Source organism: Centroberyx affinis, unplaced genomic scaffold (genome assembly GCF_046629955.1).
Source record: "Centroberyx affinis isolate AG114_WGS23_722 - 3 ecotype Tasmania unplaced genomic scaffold, CSIRO-AGI_Caff_v1 ptg002023l_1, whole genome shotgun sequence".
Classification (NCBI taxonomy): domain Eukaryota; kingdom Metazoa; phylum Chordata; class Actinopteri; order Beryciformes; family Berycidae; genus Centroberyx; species Centroberyx affinis.
In genome coordinates this window covers 528,830-543,153 of record NW_027280362.1, presented here as the reverse complement: position 1 = coordinate 543,153, position 14,324 = coordinate 528,830, and the positions used below count along the sequence as shown (strand labels likewise).

The 14,324-nt window shown below is 39.9% G+C and overlaps 2 protein-coding genes across 2 annotated transcripts in view; one reads left to right on the top strand and one right to left on the bottom strand.

The window, feature by feature from the left end:
* Positions 1-2,985: 2,985 nt before the first annotated feature.
* Positions 2,986-6,142, bottom strand: LOC139654021 (arrestin domain-containing protein 3-like). The gene is made up of 6 exons (XM_071531041.1): positions 5,866-6,142; positions 5,691-5,760; positions 5,334-5,481; positions 4,991-5,093; positions 3,643-3,908; positions 2,986-3,084 (listed from the first exon to the last, which is right to left on the bottom strand). Exons 1-6 carry the CDS (start codon positions 6,140-6,142, stop codon positions 2,986-2,988), a joined length of 963 nt encoding a protein of 320 aa, XP_071387142.1.
* A 3,877-nt stretch (positions 6,143-10,019) lies between these two features.
* Positions 10,020-14,324, top strand: part of szt2 (SZT2 subunit of KICSTOR complex) — a 108,865-nt gene continuing 104,560 nt past the window's right edge. The window contains exons 1-6 of the mRNA XM_071531026.1: positions 10,020-10,060; positions 11,399-11,524; positions 12,200-12,373; positions 12,890-13,060; positions 13,207-13,335; positions 13,720-13,876. Of these exons, the coding sequence (XP_071387127.1) occupies positions 10,037-10,060; positions 11,399-11,524; positions 12,200-12,373; positions 12,890-13,060; positions 13,207-13,335; positions 13,720-13,876 (781 nt within the window). The 5' untranslated portion in view covers positions 10,020-10,036. The remainder of the gene's footprint in view (positions 10,061-11,398; positions 11,525-12,199; positions 12,374-12,889; positions 13,061-13,206; positions 13,336-13,719; positions 13,877-14,324) is intronic.

Sequence of the window (14,324 nt, the reverse complement as noted above, 5' to 3'; positions counted from 1 at the left end):
TTAATAACTCCCTTATTTTTTAAGGGGATTTTAAATGAGTTAATGTACATTAATGACAATGTAAGGTTATTTTAAGGGATTACTGGTTCGTGGAGGCAGCAGCACTCATTTGACAAGTTTGTGGGATTTTGTCATAAAAAGCAAAAATATGAATATGGAAAATATGAATTGTTAGAGAGAGCCAGGGAGGGAGGGACAGAGAGGGAGAGAGAAGCAGAGAGAGAGAAGCATGTTAAGCCTATAGCCTCCAAACGATGTAAATAATGTCAGCATAGCTCTTCACACTGTAACCTGGAGCGATGCTGCCCCCTATAGGATAGGAGATGGACTGCACCATATTTGCAAGCCAGGGGTCACAGTACAGAAAAGGCACATTCAATTAGTTCTAATAACCCTGATACTTAGACTTATGTAAGAAAACAAGACACAAAACACAGTGATGTCACATGTTCTTGTTTAATATTTGATACATAAACACTACATTACATATCTTGGACCCAATGCAATGGCCTGACAGAGTTGAGGAAATCAGTCCAGTTTACTTCTCCCATAGAAAAACTATACTGTCTAATGTAAGAGTGCACTTTTCAATAAACTCAACATGACATTCTATCATGTTAGCAGGCACAGGAATCGTGGGGTTCGACACCAGAGAGAAACCCCCCAAAAGGAAAGAATGACAGTCAGACGGGCCGAGTTCACCCTAAATGATAATGTGTATGCAAATTGACGTAGACCAGCCTTCCAGGCAGACAGATGCCAAGAAATGATTTCACAGTCATCCAGACAGGACTTAGAAATGGCTTCGGAGGCAGTTGGAGCATGAAGTTGTCTCGCAGGCAGTTAAATTACCTTCACTTCTGATGAGCCGTCTCATTCTGAATTCAGACTAGCACTGTGTGCGCAATACAACACCAGTCTGACTGTAAGGCAGAGACACTCCAAATTAGCTTTAGAAGCAGTTGCACCATCGAGCTGTTTGACACCCAGTTAAAGTGGGTGGGGTGGCACCGTGGCAGGGTGGCCTTGTGGTTAGGGAGACCGTCCCAGAACCAGAGGGACTCAGATTTAAGCCCAGCAACAGCAGCTAAGTCAGTATGCTCACTAACTTCGGCTATCAAGGTGTCCTTGAGCAAGACACTGCTCACTCACTTAAGATCTCTTTGGATAAGAGCGTTGGCTGAAAGCCTAAATTGTAAATTAGGGTTACTACAGATCTGCATGCTAGACAAATGCACTCCAAATCACCTTTTCACACAATAATATGAAACAGCATGAAATGATGTAAACCTACAACTGAATCAAATTATGAAACAAGCATCGTTATCAGCTCAGTCACCACAGTGTCTTTGAAGAGAAGTCAGTTAAAAGTGTTAGTTGTGCAAGCTGCTCTCAGCTATTATCAAGTCATAAAAAAGTTCACCTGATGATGTTCAGAAAGCCAGATAATTATGCTGAAACAGGTTGAACTTAGTTTGCACAGTGCTTGCAGTTCTCTTGCTGCTAAAGGGAGTAACAGAGGGGAAGCTGAATGGCATCAGACTGGTTCACCACAGCACTCAGCTGCCTGGCTGGCCTTTGTCTTCATTATCATCATCATCATCATTTAGAGCAAACTTTACCTTTCTGTGAATGGCAGATCAACCGCATCCAATTTATGGAAAAATGTAATTTCTTCAGAATATATACTTACTGTTCTATTCAGTTTAATTATAAACAATATAAATATAACAAAGGTTGATATGTTGACAGACATGGTTAAAGTTCAGGTGAGAAAATGAAAATGTTTACACACTTATAAAGTACAAATTATGACTTACTCTTCCTATAACATTATTTATGTAGATGTATATTTTTGACAGTATCATTTTTTTAAATTAGCTCAAAAACCTGGACAAAATCCAGCTGGAAATGATCATATTTCCATTTTGGCTTGGACAGGAGAATCACCCCAGGCTCTCTATCTAACTGTTAACAGTGTTACAATTTAATGTCTTTGGGAAAAACTTTGTTGATAGTAAGGTCACTGGGATAGCCTAAGTGTTCAAATTGTAATATAACTTTTCTCTTCATGGAGTTACTCTACACACAATAACAATACACACACACTCTGAAAATACTGTTAATGACAGTTAAAATACAATGGTAGCATGTTGCTATAAGGCAGTTTCCACAGTCAGTTTGGGCCTTTGGCTTCAGCTGAACAATACATTGAAGTTCAGCTGTATAAACTAAGCACTCTGGTGTCCATAGGAGTGTTAAAATTGGCATGTCATTCATAAAAAAATAAAAACATTACAATGGCATTGTGGCATAGATGCAGTCTCTTATTCTATACTTCTATCAGCAGGTATAAATGATTGTTTTTGCATGTCAATATAAAAAGGTAACATCACATTTTGCATATTTGGAGCACTGAGAACATGTATTTAAAAAGCTAATCCGACAGTTTGAAAACATGGAGGAGACACAGTGTTGCAGAATGACAGTGAGTTATAATACTGAGCTACAGTTCTATTCTTTGTAACAGTAAACATAAAAGTAATTAATCCAATACAAGTTTAAACACCTCACTTAAAAACAAGGCAAGAGAGGGCCATGCCTGCAGTATTGAACACTAAACCACAGAGAGAATGGCAAAACATCAAGTAGTACACTATACAATACAAATTTATATTAGAAAAGATGTAAGACAGATTTGGACCTTCAGAAGACTAGTGGTAGCAGTTGAAGAGGCCCAAATCAACCAATTAATTTAGAGGTACATGACATCAAACTTTGGTGTGTCAAATCAACACAATCTAGACAATGTAAAGGAAAATGAATTTCCTTAAAATACCTTTTACTATCAAGTGAAATCAGTTTGGATTGTTTCAACAGACAAAAACCTTTACCAAACAAGTTTCACGTGAAGTTGGACACCTCATGCTCCCTCAAAAAGGACAAAAAAAGATTGCAAAACGGTGGAATAACACCTTGAGGTACTCACGAATAAGACGGGGGATCAGTGTATGCAGGGATATCGCACAGGATGATGGGAAACAGCACTACGAGGTCAGAGGAAGCTCTCACACAAAGGCGCACCTATGAGGTGGAGGGAATAACAGAGACAGACAGGCGACAGTGTAAAACAGGATCATTAAAAACATGCGTGAACATCATCAAAGACCCAATCCTTAATCCCAATATGAAAAAGAGAGATTGCCTCTCCACTGAAAATCAAAACATTTGAGTTTTTTTCCTGATACAAAGACTAACAGTAGGTTTGGATGTACTTTGAAGTAGCAAAAGGATTTTTTACATTTGTAATGCTCATAAACATTAAAGTAGATAATTCTGAATTCTGCTCCAGACCTAGGCTGGGGTGAATATTTATCTACACTTCAAACAACATAAATCATATTTTAAAGTTCAAAGGTCTTATATAATACAATGGAAAATATGACTATGTTTGTTGCAATAAAGTTGGAAAAAAAAATACAATCCCTAAAGTATCTTGATGGCATTGTATGGATAAAACTTGCAAGAACCCTTTATATTAAAAAGGTGAGAAACAGCTGAGACAAACTGAATCACTAAAGCATGAACAGCACTATTATTTACCTCGCACTATCGGGGCATCATTCTGTCACTGACGCCTACCTCAATAACGTAATCGACTTGGATGATGCTGCAGTTGGAGACGGTGAGCGGGACAGCGGCGGGGACAGCGAGCGTCATCTCGGTGCACACGTCAGAGCTGTGAGGGCGGACAGGCTGGCCCGTCTCGGAGACCAAGGACTCGGTGTTCTTCGCGCTGTGGTCCTTGTTGAGGGTGTAGAACGTCTGGTTCTGAACGAGGCGGGCTTTTGGCGTGGCCGTTCGAGACGAAGCGTTGCTGAACTCGCAGGTTATTTTGGCTGTTTCACCTGTGGGGGGTGGGGGGGTTCGGCTGTGTTTAGTTTAACTGTTTTTCCCTGCTCCTAAACTCCATGCTTACACTACCAGTCAAAAGTTTGGACACACGTGTTTTTCTATATATAGGCTATATATATATATATTTTTTTTTTTTCACATTTTAGAATAATAGTAAAGACATCAAAACTATGAAATAACACAAATGGAATTATGCAATGACCAAAAAAAAAAAAAAAAAAGTGTTAAATCAAAACTATTATATTTTAGATTCTTTAAAGTAGCCGCCCTTTGCCTTGATGGAAAGGCAAAGGCTTTGGAAAGAAATTCATACACAGGCATCAACTTCACTATTTATATTTGTCTAAAAAACATATTTCAAACACTTAAGCATAAGCCTTTAGATCAAAACATAGTACATTCAATCAGGTGTGTCCAAACTTTTGACTGGTAGTGTATATCCAGTGGTGGAATGTAACTAAGTGCATTTACTCAAGTACTTTACTCACTGTACTTAAGTACAATTTAGAGGTACTTGTACTTTACTTGAGTATTTCCATTTCATGCTACTTTATACTTCTACTCCACTACATTTCAGAGGGAAATATTGTACTTTTTACTCCACTACAATTATTTGACAGCTTTAGTTACTAGTTACTTTGCAGATTTAGATAGGCTAATTAATACAAATTATAAATCAACTAATAAATTATGATATATTTTTATAGGTTAAGCTACCCAGCAGTATATAAAGTAATTAAAATTAGCTCCACCTGTACCAGCTGCAACACTAAAGTGATGAACACATTAATGCATCAATAATTATAGTCCAATAACATGATATATATGATTCTGAAATGGGCCATTCTGCATAATGACGACTTTTACTTTTGCTACTTTAAGTATATTTTGATGCTAATACTTTTGTACTTTGACTTAAGTAAGATTTTGAATGCAGGACTTTTACTTGTAACAAAGTATTTTTACACTGTGGTCTTGCTACTTTTACTTAGGTCAAAGATCTGAATACTTCTTCCACCACTGTGTGTATCACTAGACAAATGACACAGTAAGTGAATTATTCAAGTCACAGTACCGGGGGCGAAGACTTTCTTGCCCAGGCGGACGGTCATTGAGACGGGACCTGAGGCGCACCACAGACCGCACAGTGTCATGCTGTTGGAGCCTGCTAGGGGGGCCTGCACAGACACAACAGAGAGGCACACAAAGAGAAAGTGACACAGATCTGCAGCAGAACAAGTGGGCAACAGGTAGAAATCTATGTTTAATTTAATCCATTTTATGTCTTATTATCCCCCATCCCTACACCTGCTTAGGGGGCGTCAACATGGACTTGTGAGGATAATCCAAAGGAAAAAAACGATGAGGTCCGAAGGCAAAATGAGTCACAAAAACAGTGGGGGGAGACTGTCACTTACCAGGAGCTCTGGCTGGTTGGCATCTATGCGGTTTACAAAGTTCAGTTGGGTCACAAAGTCCTTGGACAGATGCCACGGCCTGCTGATACCCACAGTCATGGTGTAGATGATGTGACCGTGAACCCCTTCGAAGGAGGATGGGAAGTTTCTGCATCGGCACACAGAAAATAAGTCAAGGTGGAAGATAAGAGTGCTGATGCAATCTGGCACCAAGGGACAGTGTAACAACAGTTTATACAACAAATTAACATGAAGATTCAAGGGAATTTAAAACTATCATGTTAGGAAAATGTATATTCTCCATAGTGAACAGCAACAAAAGAGACAAAATCACACCCAACATGAGAACATACATACCCCTGGGGGAGTTGACATGTAAATGGGTACACATGCGTCCCAGGCTGAAGTTTTGATGGTCCACCGATAGCTGGAAGAGAGCGAGTGACTGAGTAACTGAACTGTTTGGAGACGAGTTGATTGTTTGCCATGTGTTATCATGCACCCGTTACCGTGTCGGCAGAGGCTGGCATACCACCGTTTCCTCGCATGATGTAGCTTTTGAAGTTCAAGAACTCCAACTTTGCAGAGTAGTGTTTTCCGTTACGTCTCCGGTTTCTGCCCTCTCCTCCACGTGTGGACCAGTGGACACGCGCATTGCCTTTCAGCACCAGCGTTATTGAACTGATATTCGTTGGCTTCGTAAGGTCGAAGAAGATCTGGCCCGTCACTAGGTCACCGCTGGAGACAGTATTCCTCTCGTTCAAAGCGTTGAAATTGATAATGAAGTTCTTGAACGTTTGCTGGAACATCGTTGAACCTCGAGTAGGCTAAATATTGCAAAACAAACTTGGGAATACGGTTAAATCACGCTCACGCCACAACAAAGGGCAGCATTCAACGCTGCACAGCTGACTGGAAACTACACAAACACAAGGGGCATTCCATTTGGCCAAAATGCGTCCTCTCCTCCGTCCTCCCGACCTCGTCTCCTCGCTGACCCGGCATCCAAAAATGAGCCGCCATCATTAAGGATGTTCCAATTGGTTGGACCCTAATAATGAGTGAAGTCAATTAACTATTGGCACGTGCGGACATAAGCCCGCCTCCAAAGTAGCTAACCTGACTTGCTAGATGATTCTGCGAATCCAGCTGCCTCGCAAGGTAAGTAAGTAGCACCAACTTGTTATATATTTTTCAAACAGAAATAGCAGAGGTTTTAAATGTTAGCCGAATATTTGTTAATGAAGGGGTATACATTAAATGTTCATATACTGACAGATCTGTTGTAGTTGTAATATGTCAGACTTTTCCCAAATAGGCATCAGTAAATGATTTTAAGGCTTGAATGTGATTATAGGGACAGAGGAGACGCGCAAGCTGATCCTCCAGCGCATAGTGGGGTGAGTGGGGGGCAAGAAACGTGAATTTTATAGGCTATGGAGTTATTTTATAGGATTTATCATTAATATGAATGGCATTCCATGATCTAATAAGCCTGAATGAAATCCGTTCATTAGGACATATAGAAATAGCCTATAAATGCACACATGCGCCTCTTTTACCATGCACGTCTCTTTCTAACAGGACCTCAAGTCACCAGCAACGGGCTCTGGGACTGAGGATGAGGAGCAAACGGCTGCGGCCTGGCCCCGGTTCTCCCTCAAGCATGAGGCTACCGGCGGGAGGCCGTCGGCGCTCCCTCCCGCTTTAACAGACTCATGTGGACCAGCAGCCGGAGTCAGCCGCTGTGCGCTCCCCATCCAGCCCCGATCCCAGTCCCCCTGACGAGCAACCGGGGCCATCAGATGCTGCTGCCCGCTCCCATGTGTGACCTCCGCGGCTTCCTCGGGTCCCCCGGCAGCCAAGAGGTGAAGAGCAGAGGGAGCACTGCTGGGGTTTCTCCGGGAAGCGACCGAGGACGCACGGGCTGAGCAGCAGACGGAGCGATTTTCAACTATATTAGAGACAGTTTTATTTTATTTTTTTTAATGTAAATAAATAAATAAAATTCAAATTTCTCTGCCTTTTAGGCGTAGCCTACCTCTGTTTCCATTCTCATCATATTCATAACCTTGGTCACGGTGCGTAATGACCGTTGCCATGACAGCACATATTTTCATCATAAAGGCCGGTATGTTTGTCTTTTTCTGGAATCACTTCTGTGTCTTCTCTGGATCACCAGCTGGTTAGCTGCGTTTGTTTGATGTGTCTCTCATTCAGTGTTCATCATGCTTATGAATTGTGTTTGTGTGTGTTGCCATGGAATTTCTCTTCTGGAGAATAAATTCTTACTAAACATTAACATCATTTCCTTGTTTTAAATCGCACATTTTGCTCTTACAGCTAGATCTATGGTTATTTGGGAATTGTATTTATTTATTTAGGAATAAAAAGAAAGCACTTTGGTTCATTGCCAGTGAGTGTCAAACAGCCACATGATCGTTGTCTAATCCAAGTCGCATAAAGGATAAAAGTTGGACAATTTGTATCGCACCTTTCTTATCAGTGCTACAAGTGCTTCACAAAATTAAAATGTAGCAAACAGCAGACAGAATAACACAAAAAAACTGAATAAAAACAGAAACAGAAACGCTTTTTAGGCATTAGGGATTTTTTGTTCTACCTTTTTTGAGGTAGACAAGGCTCACTATAGGCTGGCATAATTTAGATGAATTAAACATTAATCTGAACTTTGTTAAACGTTTTTATGTGGATAAAACATGAGCCTTAGAATAATTTAGACAGCTGTCATCCTGCGCGGGAGGAGCCTCAACGCAACGCTTCACACGTCAGTTCAATATGGCGGAGTGAGGACGTTCCAATTGACAAGCCAGGTTCACTCGCCTCCTCGCATCTTCTCCTCGTTTCCTCCGTGACCTTTGACCGAGGAGTCGAGGAAGAGACGCGAGGCGAGGAGAAATCGTTACCAAATGGAATGTACCCCGTATTTAGATTGAACGTGCCCCAGATTTTATGCGTGAACCAGTGTCAAGTTAGAGAGAGTTAACTAGACTAAGACCGGAAGATAGATGACTTTGCCTACAAAATAAAAGCATTGTCACTGTGAAAAAATAAATAAATTAGTAGCCTAAGTACTGCTGTATAAATTACATTTTGGAAAAAAAATATTTTCTTTCTTCATTTTCTACAGGTTAGCCTATTACTCACAGATTCTTTATTTTCAATTTGGTAGTTTGTATTACCCAAAAACATGGCAACATATTATAATAACGGCTTTATTTTTGGGGGTTACAGTTCAAAAATGAGATTACATTTCATGACAATCGTGACAAAATGAGATGACAATCTTTGAGAAAGTTAAAGGTGTCTTTAAATTGTGTGACATGATGAATGTATAGAAAGACATGTGGGCATGAGGAAGTATATGATGTAGTTAGGTATATGATGTAGTTACTTGAGGTATGGTATATTTGAAACCCTTTGAGACATGCTTGTGATATATAAATAAACTTCACTTGACTTGTATTTACCCTACGTGTATTGCCTGTTGGTTATAATGTTATTCATTGTAGTTCCAAAAAATACATATTTGAGAAATTATAAAGCCGTACCAGAGTCTTTTATTCTGGCCTACTGGTAAAACTGGAAGTAAACAACAAGTGCAACATTCAATTTGTCCGTGCGGCAATTTGATCATTTTTCTTTTTCCTGACGCGATGGTTCCCGCCACATTTTAATAGTTTCACACACTTCACCCGTGTCGGCTAGCAATGGATTAGTGGCTGACTGTCAGATTTGCGTAATTAAATTGTTAGTTCAAATTAGTTGAACTTACTAGTAATTGTTAGTTAGTAAGCTGTCTAGGTAGCATTCCGCTGTTTTCTCCCGGCGTAAAAAGAGAAGCGGCGACACTTCCGGATCACGTGCAGCTTGACTAAATAAACAAGAGCTAAGTCAAGTTAGGAAGATTGATCTAGAGTAGCACCGGAAGTCACGCGTTTTGCCTACAAAATAAAAGCATACAACTTGTCTCCATTTCATTAGAAACTAAAATATCAAACTTTCCTAATTCGTAATAGGATACATCAAAGAAAACATATTAAGTGGAAATGCATGAATGAAATGAAAAACATAAAAAAAATCTGTCTGTGAAATGGTGGGGGTGTGCAGAATGACAGCAGTAGAACAGACAAAGAAATTGTAATGAAATTGTTGTAAAATCTATGTATGTATGAAGCCAAATGTATGTATGTAGAATGAAAGAGGAGACAAATGTTACAAAATATTGAGATATTTACAATATATAAAAATGTAAGATAATATGGGATATGAAGAAAGATTGAATTTACAACATACATGCATGATGTGCAAAATGTGCAACATATTCACATTAGAAGATGTACAGAAGGCCATACACGTTTACACAAAATATCTAGAAAACAAGTTCTATTTTAATTTACAACGAATTCTTCCTTAAATATAATTCTTTACTTTCACTTTGCATTACTTCAAAACGATGAAACACGTGTTCGACAATAAGCGTTTTATTTTGAAAGTTGTGACCGGAAAACCTATGTGATTTCATCATGTGTAGCTTGATATTGGTCTGCAAACACTGGGTCGATAGACAGATAGACATGGTATAAACAAGTATTAAGACAGATTTTTTTACACAGAACTAAAGTAAATATCCGTCAACTCAGGCTTGCGGACATCCCTGCAGTCCCCATGCTATACAAGGCATGGCAGAGAGACAGGATAATGAGGTAACATTAGCTTTAACCTGTAATAAACATATTAGCATTGAGTTGGGAAAATAGTGCAGATTTTCCATTTGGATATATTTGTTCTGTATAAACTCTGAACAATGTCGACAACATTCTGTTAAAACCGAACCATAAATAAAGAGAAACGAGAACTGTGTTGGCAGCTGTGGATGAATATGATTTAGCTAACGTTAACTGTGTCACCACTAAGTTTTCTAAGGTTAGCTAATATTGTTAGGGTTAGGGCTCTGGCTTGTCAGGAGAATAACTTAGAGGAATGTAGATGACGGAGATAGTCAAGTGGCTAATGTAGACTCGGCAGTGACAAGTCAAATCTAGTTCCCTTTTGTATGGAGAGAGCGTCACGCCAAATTCAATGAACAAATCTGCCAGTTTAATGGTGCCTTGTTTATCGGCAAACATGCGTATTAGTTAGAAAAAGACTTATTATCTTTTACAAATCGTTAGGTTCTTCTGGTAAATTCGGCATACAAGTGGCCCATTAAGCAGCACTTTATTTAAAGAAAATCTCAACTTTCAGAAATGGTTCACACTTCTCGCTAGCGCCATCCACGTTGTATTTTGCTAGAAGAAGATCGTGGGAATAACAGGCGAACCATTTTTAAAAGTTGGAATTGTATTGAAGCAACTGCTACTTGATGGATTGGATGGGTGCCGATTTGAAGAGCGGATCCTAAACAGCCATTAAAGGTTTTCATTCTTATTCTACCAGCTAGATACCTTTGCCGAGAAGCAAGGAAACTTTAAAACTGCCAGATTTCTGAAGAGTTCAGCGTAACGAGAGAGAACGTGACGTATCGATGCAGAATCAAATCCAGCTTTTGTGAAAGCCGTGTTAACTGGTCAGCTAAGCATATACTATGTTACAGTATTACAGTAAATACATTAAATACGTAACGTGGTCATTATCAACAAACTAGCTAGAGATCCAGGATATTACACATCAGTAAATCAAAAACATTGTTTTTCTCTGTTCAAATTGGTTGACCACTGAGCAAAATGTTATTATATTTTTTTAGAATACATCAATGTAATTATTTACAATTATTTATTCTTCATATTATCGTTCATATTATTTTTGCTGTCATTATTTACATTTGATTGGATTTTAATGTGGATCTATGGAACCCTATGCTTATGTGAAAAGATGTTTTGTACTTCTATGCACCTCTGGTAAGGTTTACTTGTAAATGCTAAATACTGTATTGGGGGAATACTTTATTGATGGTGTTGTTATTTATTAATGTCTTGTTTTAGGCTTGGTACAGCAGTGCTCTGAACACACATTTCAGTTTCATGTATCTTTCTCATTCTAAGGTGGAGGAGGCAGACCAAATCTACCTGCTGATGAAGGAGGAGTACCGGATTTCCAGGAATGTGCGTCTAGCATGGTTCCTTGGTAAACTGAACCAAGTCATCTGGCCAGCCTCGAAGCCTGAACTGGTGGGTTAACTTCACTCTTGCTTCCTTTATATGTGGGTTTGTTAACCTCACTCCTGCTTCCTTTATTTGTTTATTTGTCCTTTATTTGTCCATGGTACATTGTATGTGGGACATGACGCTGTCATGGTGGAGTCTAGACACATACTTGTGAACACAATAACTCAAGAACAATACATGATAGAAAGAGTATATGATCTGATTAAATTTTGGATAACCTTTCTGCTTACTTTTGCATATTAATGAGGAAAAACTGATTTTCTTGAAACTACTATAACTCCTTAATGCTTTATGATACTGACTTCACATTAATACCACCCTCGTGTTATGTGCAGAGGTGTGACCAAGTCACCTTTGTTCGAGTCCCAAGTCAGTCTCAAGTCTTGAGGCACAAGTCCCAAGTCACGTCCCAAAAATGTAGATTACCAAGTCAAGTCCAAGTCAAGTCCATGTAATTAATGTCAAGTCTCAAGTCTAAATGTAGAACACCAAGTCAAGTCAGAACAAATCAAGACAGGAAAAATGCATTTAAATGAATAATATAAGAAAAATGAGTAGTACATTTCACATTTTCCTTTAGATGGTTGGCAAAACACTTGTGTGCTGCCTAAAAGTTTATCCTAAATGTTGTGAATTGTTATTCGCTGATGTCATGTTGGATACTCTCTCCATTTGCAGCTTAACTCAGAGAATGAATTAGACTTGCTAAGCATCCTACCTAAGGGATGGCAGCCGGATTTCTCCCCCTCCACGTACCCCTACATGTTGATGCCGTCTACCCGAGCCACCTTCCTGGCCCGGAGGTACCGCTTCATCATCGAGCTGGACCTCAGCCCCTCAACTGGGATTGTGGTAAGGCCGCATTCTGACCTCCGCTCATCTTTTAATTCAGCATGGAGGGACACACACTGTGAGCAATGCATCAGCTAGAACAAAGCAAAACTCAGGAGCTCCCACTGGTCATGGAATTTCTGGAATATCATGGAATATTGAGAGGGGCATTCTAGACAAGGAAAGTCAGGAAATTTGATAAATTCTCCAGGGAATATCCAGGACTTTTACAAATGGGTCACTTTACAGGAATACAGCAGAATGTATTTTCCAACTTGTTTCGCACATTCATTGCATCAGATGGAGTGGAAAGAGTGGAAACCAGACTGAAAAACAATACTAAAACAGATGCAGTGTATCGCTGTCTATAATATTAGCTGCATTTTTCAACCATTTATGGATAATTTACATGGAATGTCTACAAATTTAATACTGTAGTGTTACAGCTATTTTGGTTGTATGTCAAGAAGTAATCCTGCTAATTCTGCCTGTAAATTTGCCGCTGTTTTTGAAGTCCGTTTGGTTTCTGTTTTGAAGGATGACAGCACAGGGGAGATGATCTTTGATGAGGTTTTTCACGCCTTGTCGAGATGTCTAGCCGGTCTGGCTCGACCGTTCAAAGTTCCCGGCACTGATCAAGTTTTCCAGCCGAAGATCTTCATCACCATCCTGGCCTATTCCTCAATCATTGGACTCAGTTCCCACCAGGTGATTGGCCTGTTTGTGTTTACTGTTTTTTTTTTTTACAGGGTATTCGCACGTCCTTAAAATGTCTGCAGTGTTGGATTCCGTGTGAAGCATGAAGCAGGTGTGGCATTGCTGCCGTCCTCTGACAGCCTTGTGTCCCCCTGCAGGTGCTGGTGCAGGGCTGTCAGCTGGATCGAACCGACCTCGATCAGTTCCTGCATCACATCTATCAGCAGCTCAGAGCAGTGGAGAACAACATCGCAGAAGTCCTGCAGCAGCAACACGAGCAGGCAAGTGCACATGACTCTTTTGTGAGGATGTAAACACAACCCTGTTTACATTGTTATGTGGTAGGCTTGGGCCGATATTTGATAATATCATATCGAGTAGCGCGATATTTCATGATTGATTTAGACATTTTGGATATCCCCGTAGCATTTAGATTAGGTGGCTAGTAAATAATGATGCCTGTCTGATGGTCCTGTAGATTTATAACAGCCTCTATAGTCACCATTAGTGAGTTAGTGCATCATTTTTTTGACATCTGAATTAGACTTCTGTATGAATGCTCACTTTGGGTTATGGCACAATGGATTGCAGCATCAAATCCTGTGTATTGGTAAATGTCAATGACGGTATACATCAATTTATTTTATTTTCTCCTGCACCCCTAGTGTGAGGAGCCTGTCCTAAGCTCAGGGCTTCATGGTGCCAACATGGACGAGCAGCCCCAGAGGAAACAGGGCGTCACCATGGTGTCGGCTGACATGGGACTGGTCAGCATGGTGCGCCAGGGCATCTTGGCCTTACAGTTGCTGCCCCCAAACTCCAGTGCAGGTAGGCTTGTAATGCAGCAATACTTCCTCCAGAGTTTTTGGTACCGGCAGATGACAAGGTTGTAATTTTGGTGCTAGATCCAGGGTTTGCTTCCTGATCCACTTCCATTTGAGATCGAACCTTAAGTTGCTTTGCTTTGATTTCTGACTTATTCTGCATGAATGTCGGTATACACCTAGGGGCGGGCGATATGACGATCTTAGTAAGTAAATCAGTGAAATTTATTCATATAGCACCTTTCACAGAGCAAAGTCACAAAGTGCTTCACAAGAGTAAAATAGTTAAAATAAGACCAGAAAACAGTAAATAACAATTAAACATAAGAATAAAAGACATAAAAACAGACTTTAGCTGCTTTTTGAAAGTGTCAACAGAGTCCGCAGATCTTCAGTCCAATGGAAGAGTGTTACACAGTTTAGGAGCCACAATTTCAAAGGCTCGATCACCT

Excerpts from the sequence above, each read along its gene's own strand:
- LOC139654021 (XM_071531041.1), bottom strand. The coding sequence starts at position 6,142 with ATGTTCCAGCAAACGTTCAAGAACTTCATTATCAATTTCAACGCTTTG. Across the intron at positions 5,094-5,333 it reads CCAACCAGCCAGAGCTCCTG|GCCCCCCTAGCAGGCTCCAA; the intron begins GTAAGTGACAGT and ends GTGTCTGTGCAG. Across the intron at positions 3,085-3,642 it reads AAGTCGATTACGTTATTGAG|GTGCGCCTTTGTGTGAGAGC; the intron begins GTAGGCGTCAGT and ends TCCACCTCATAG.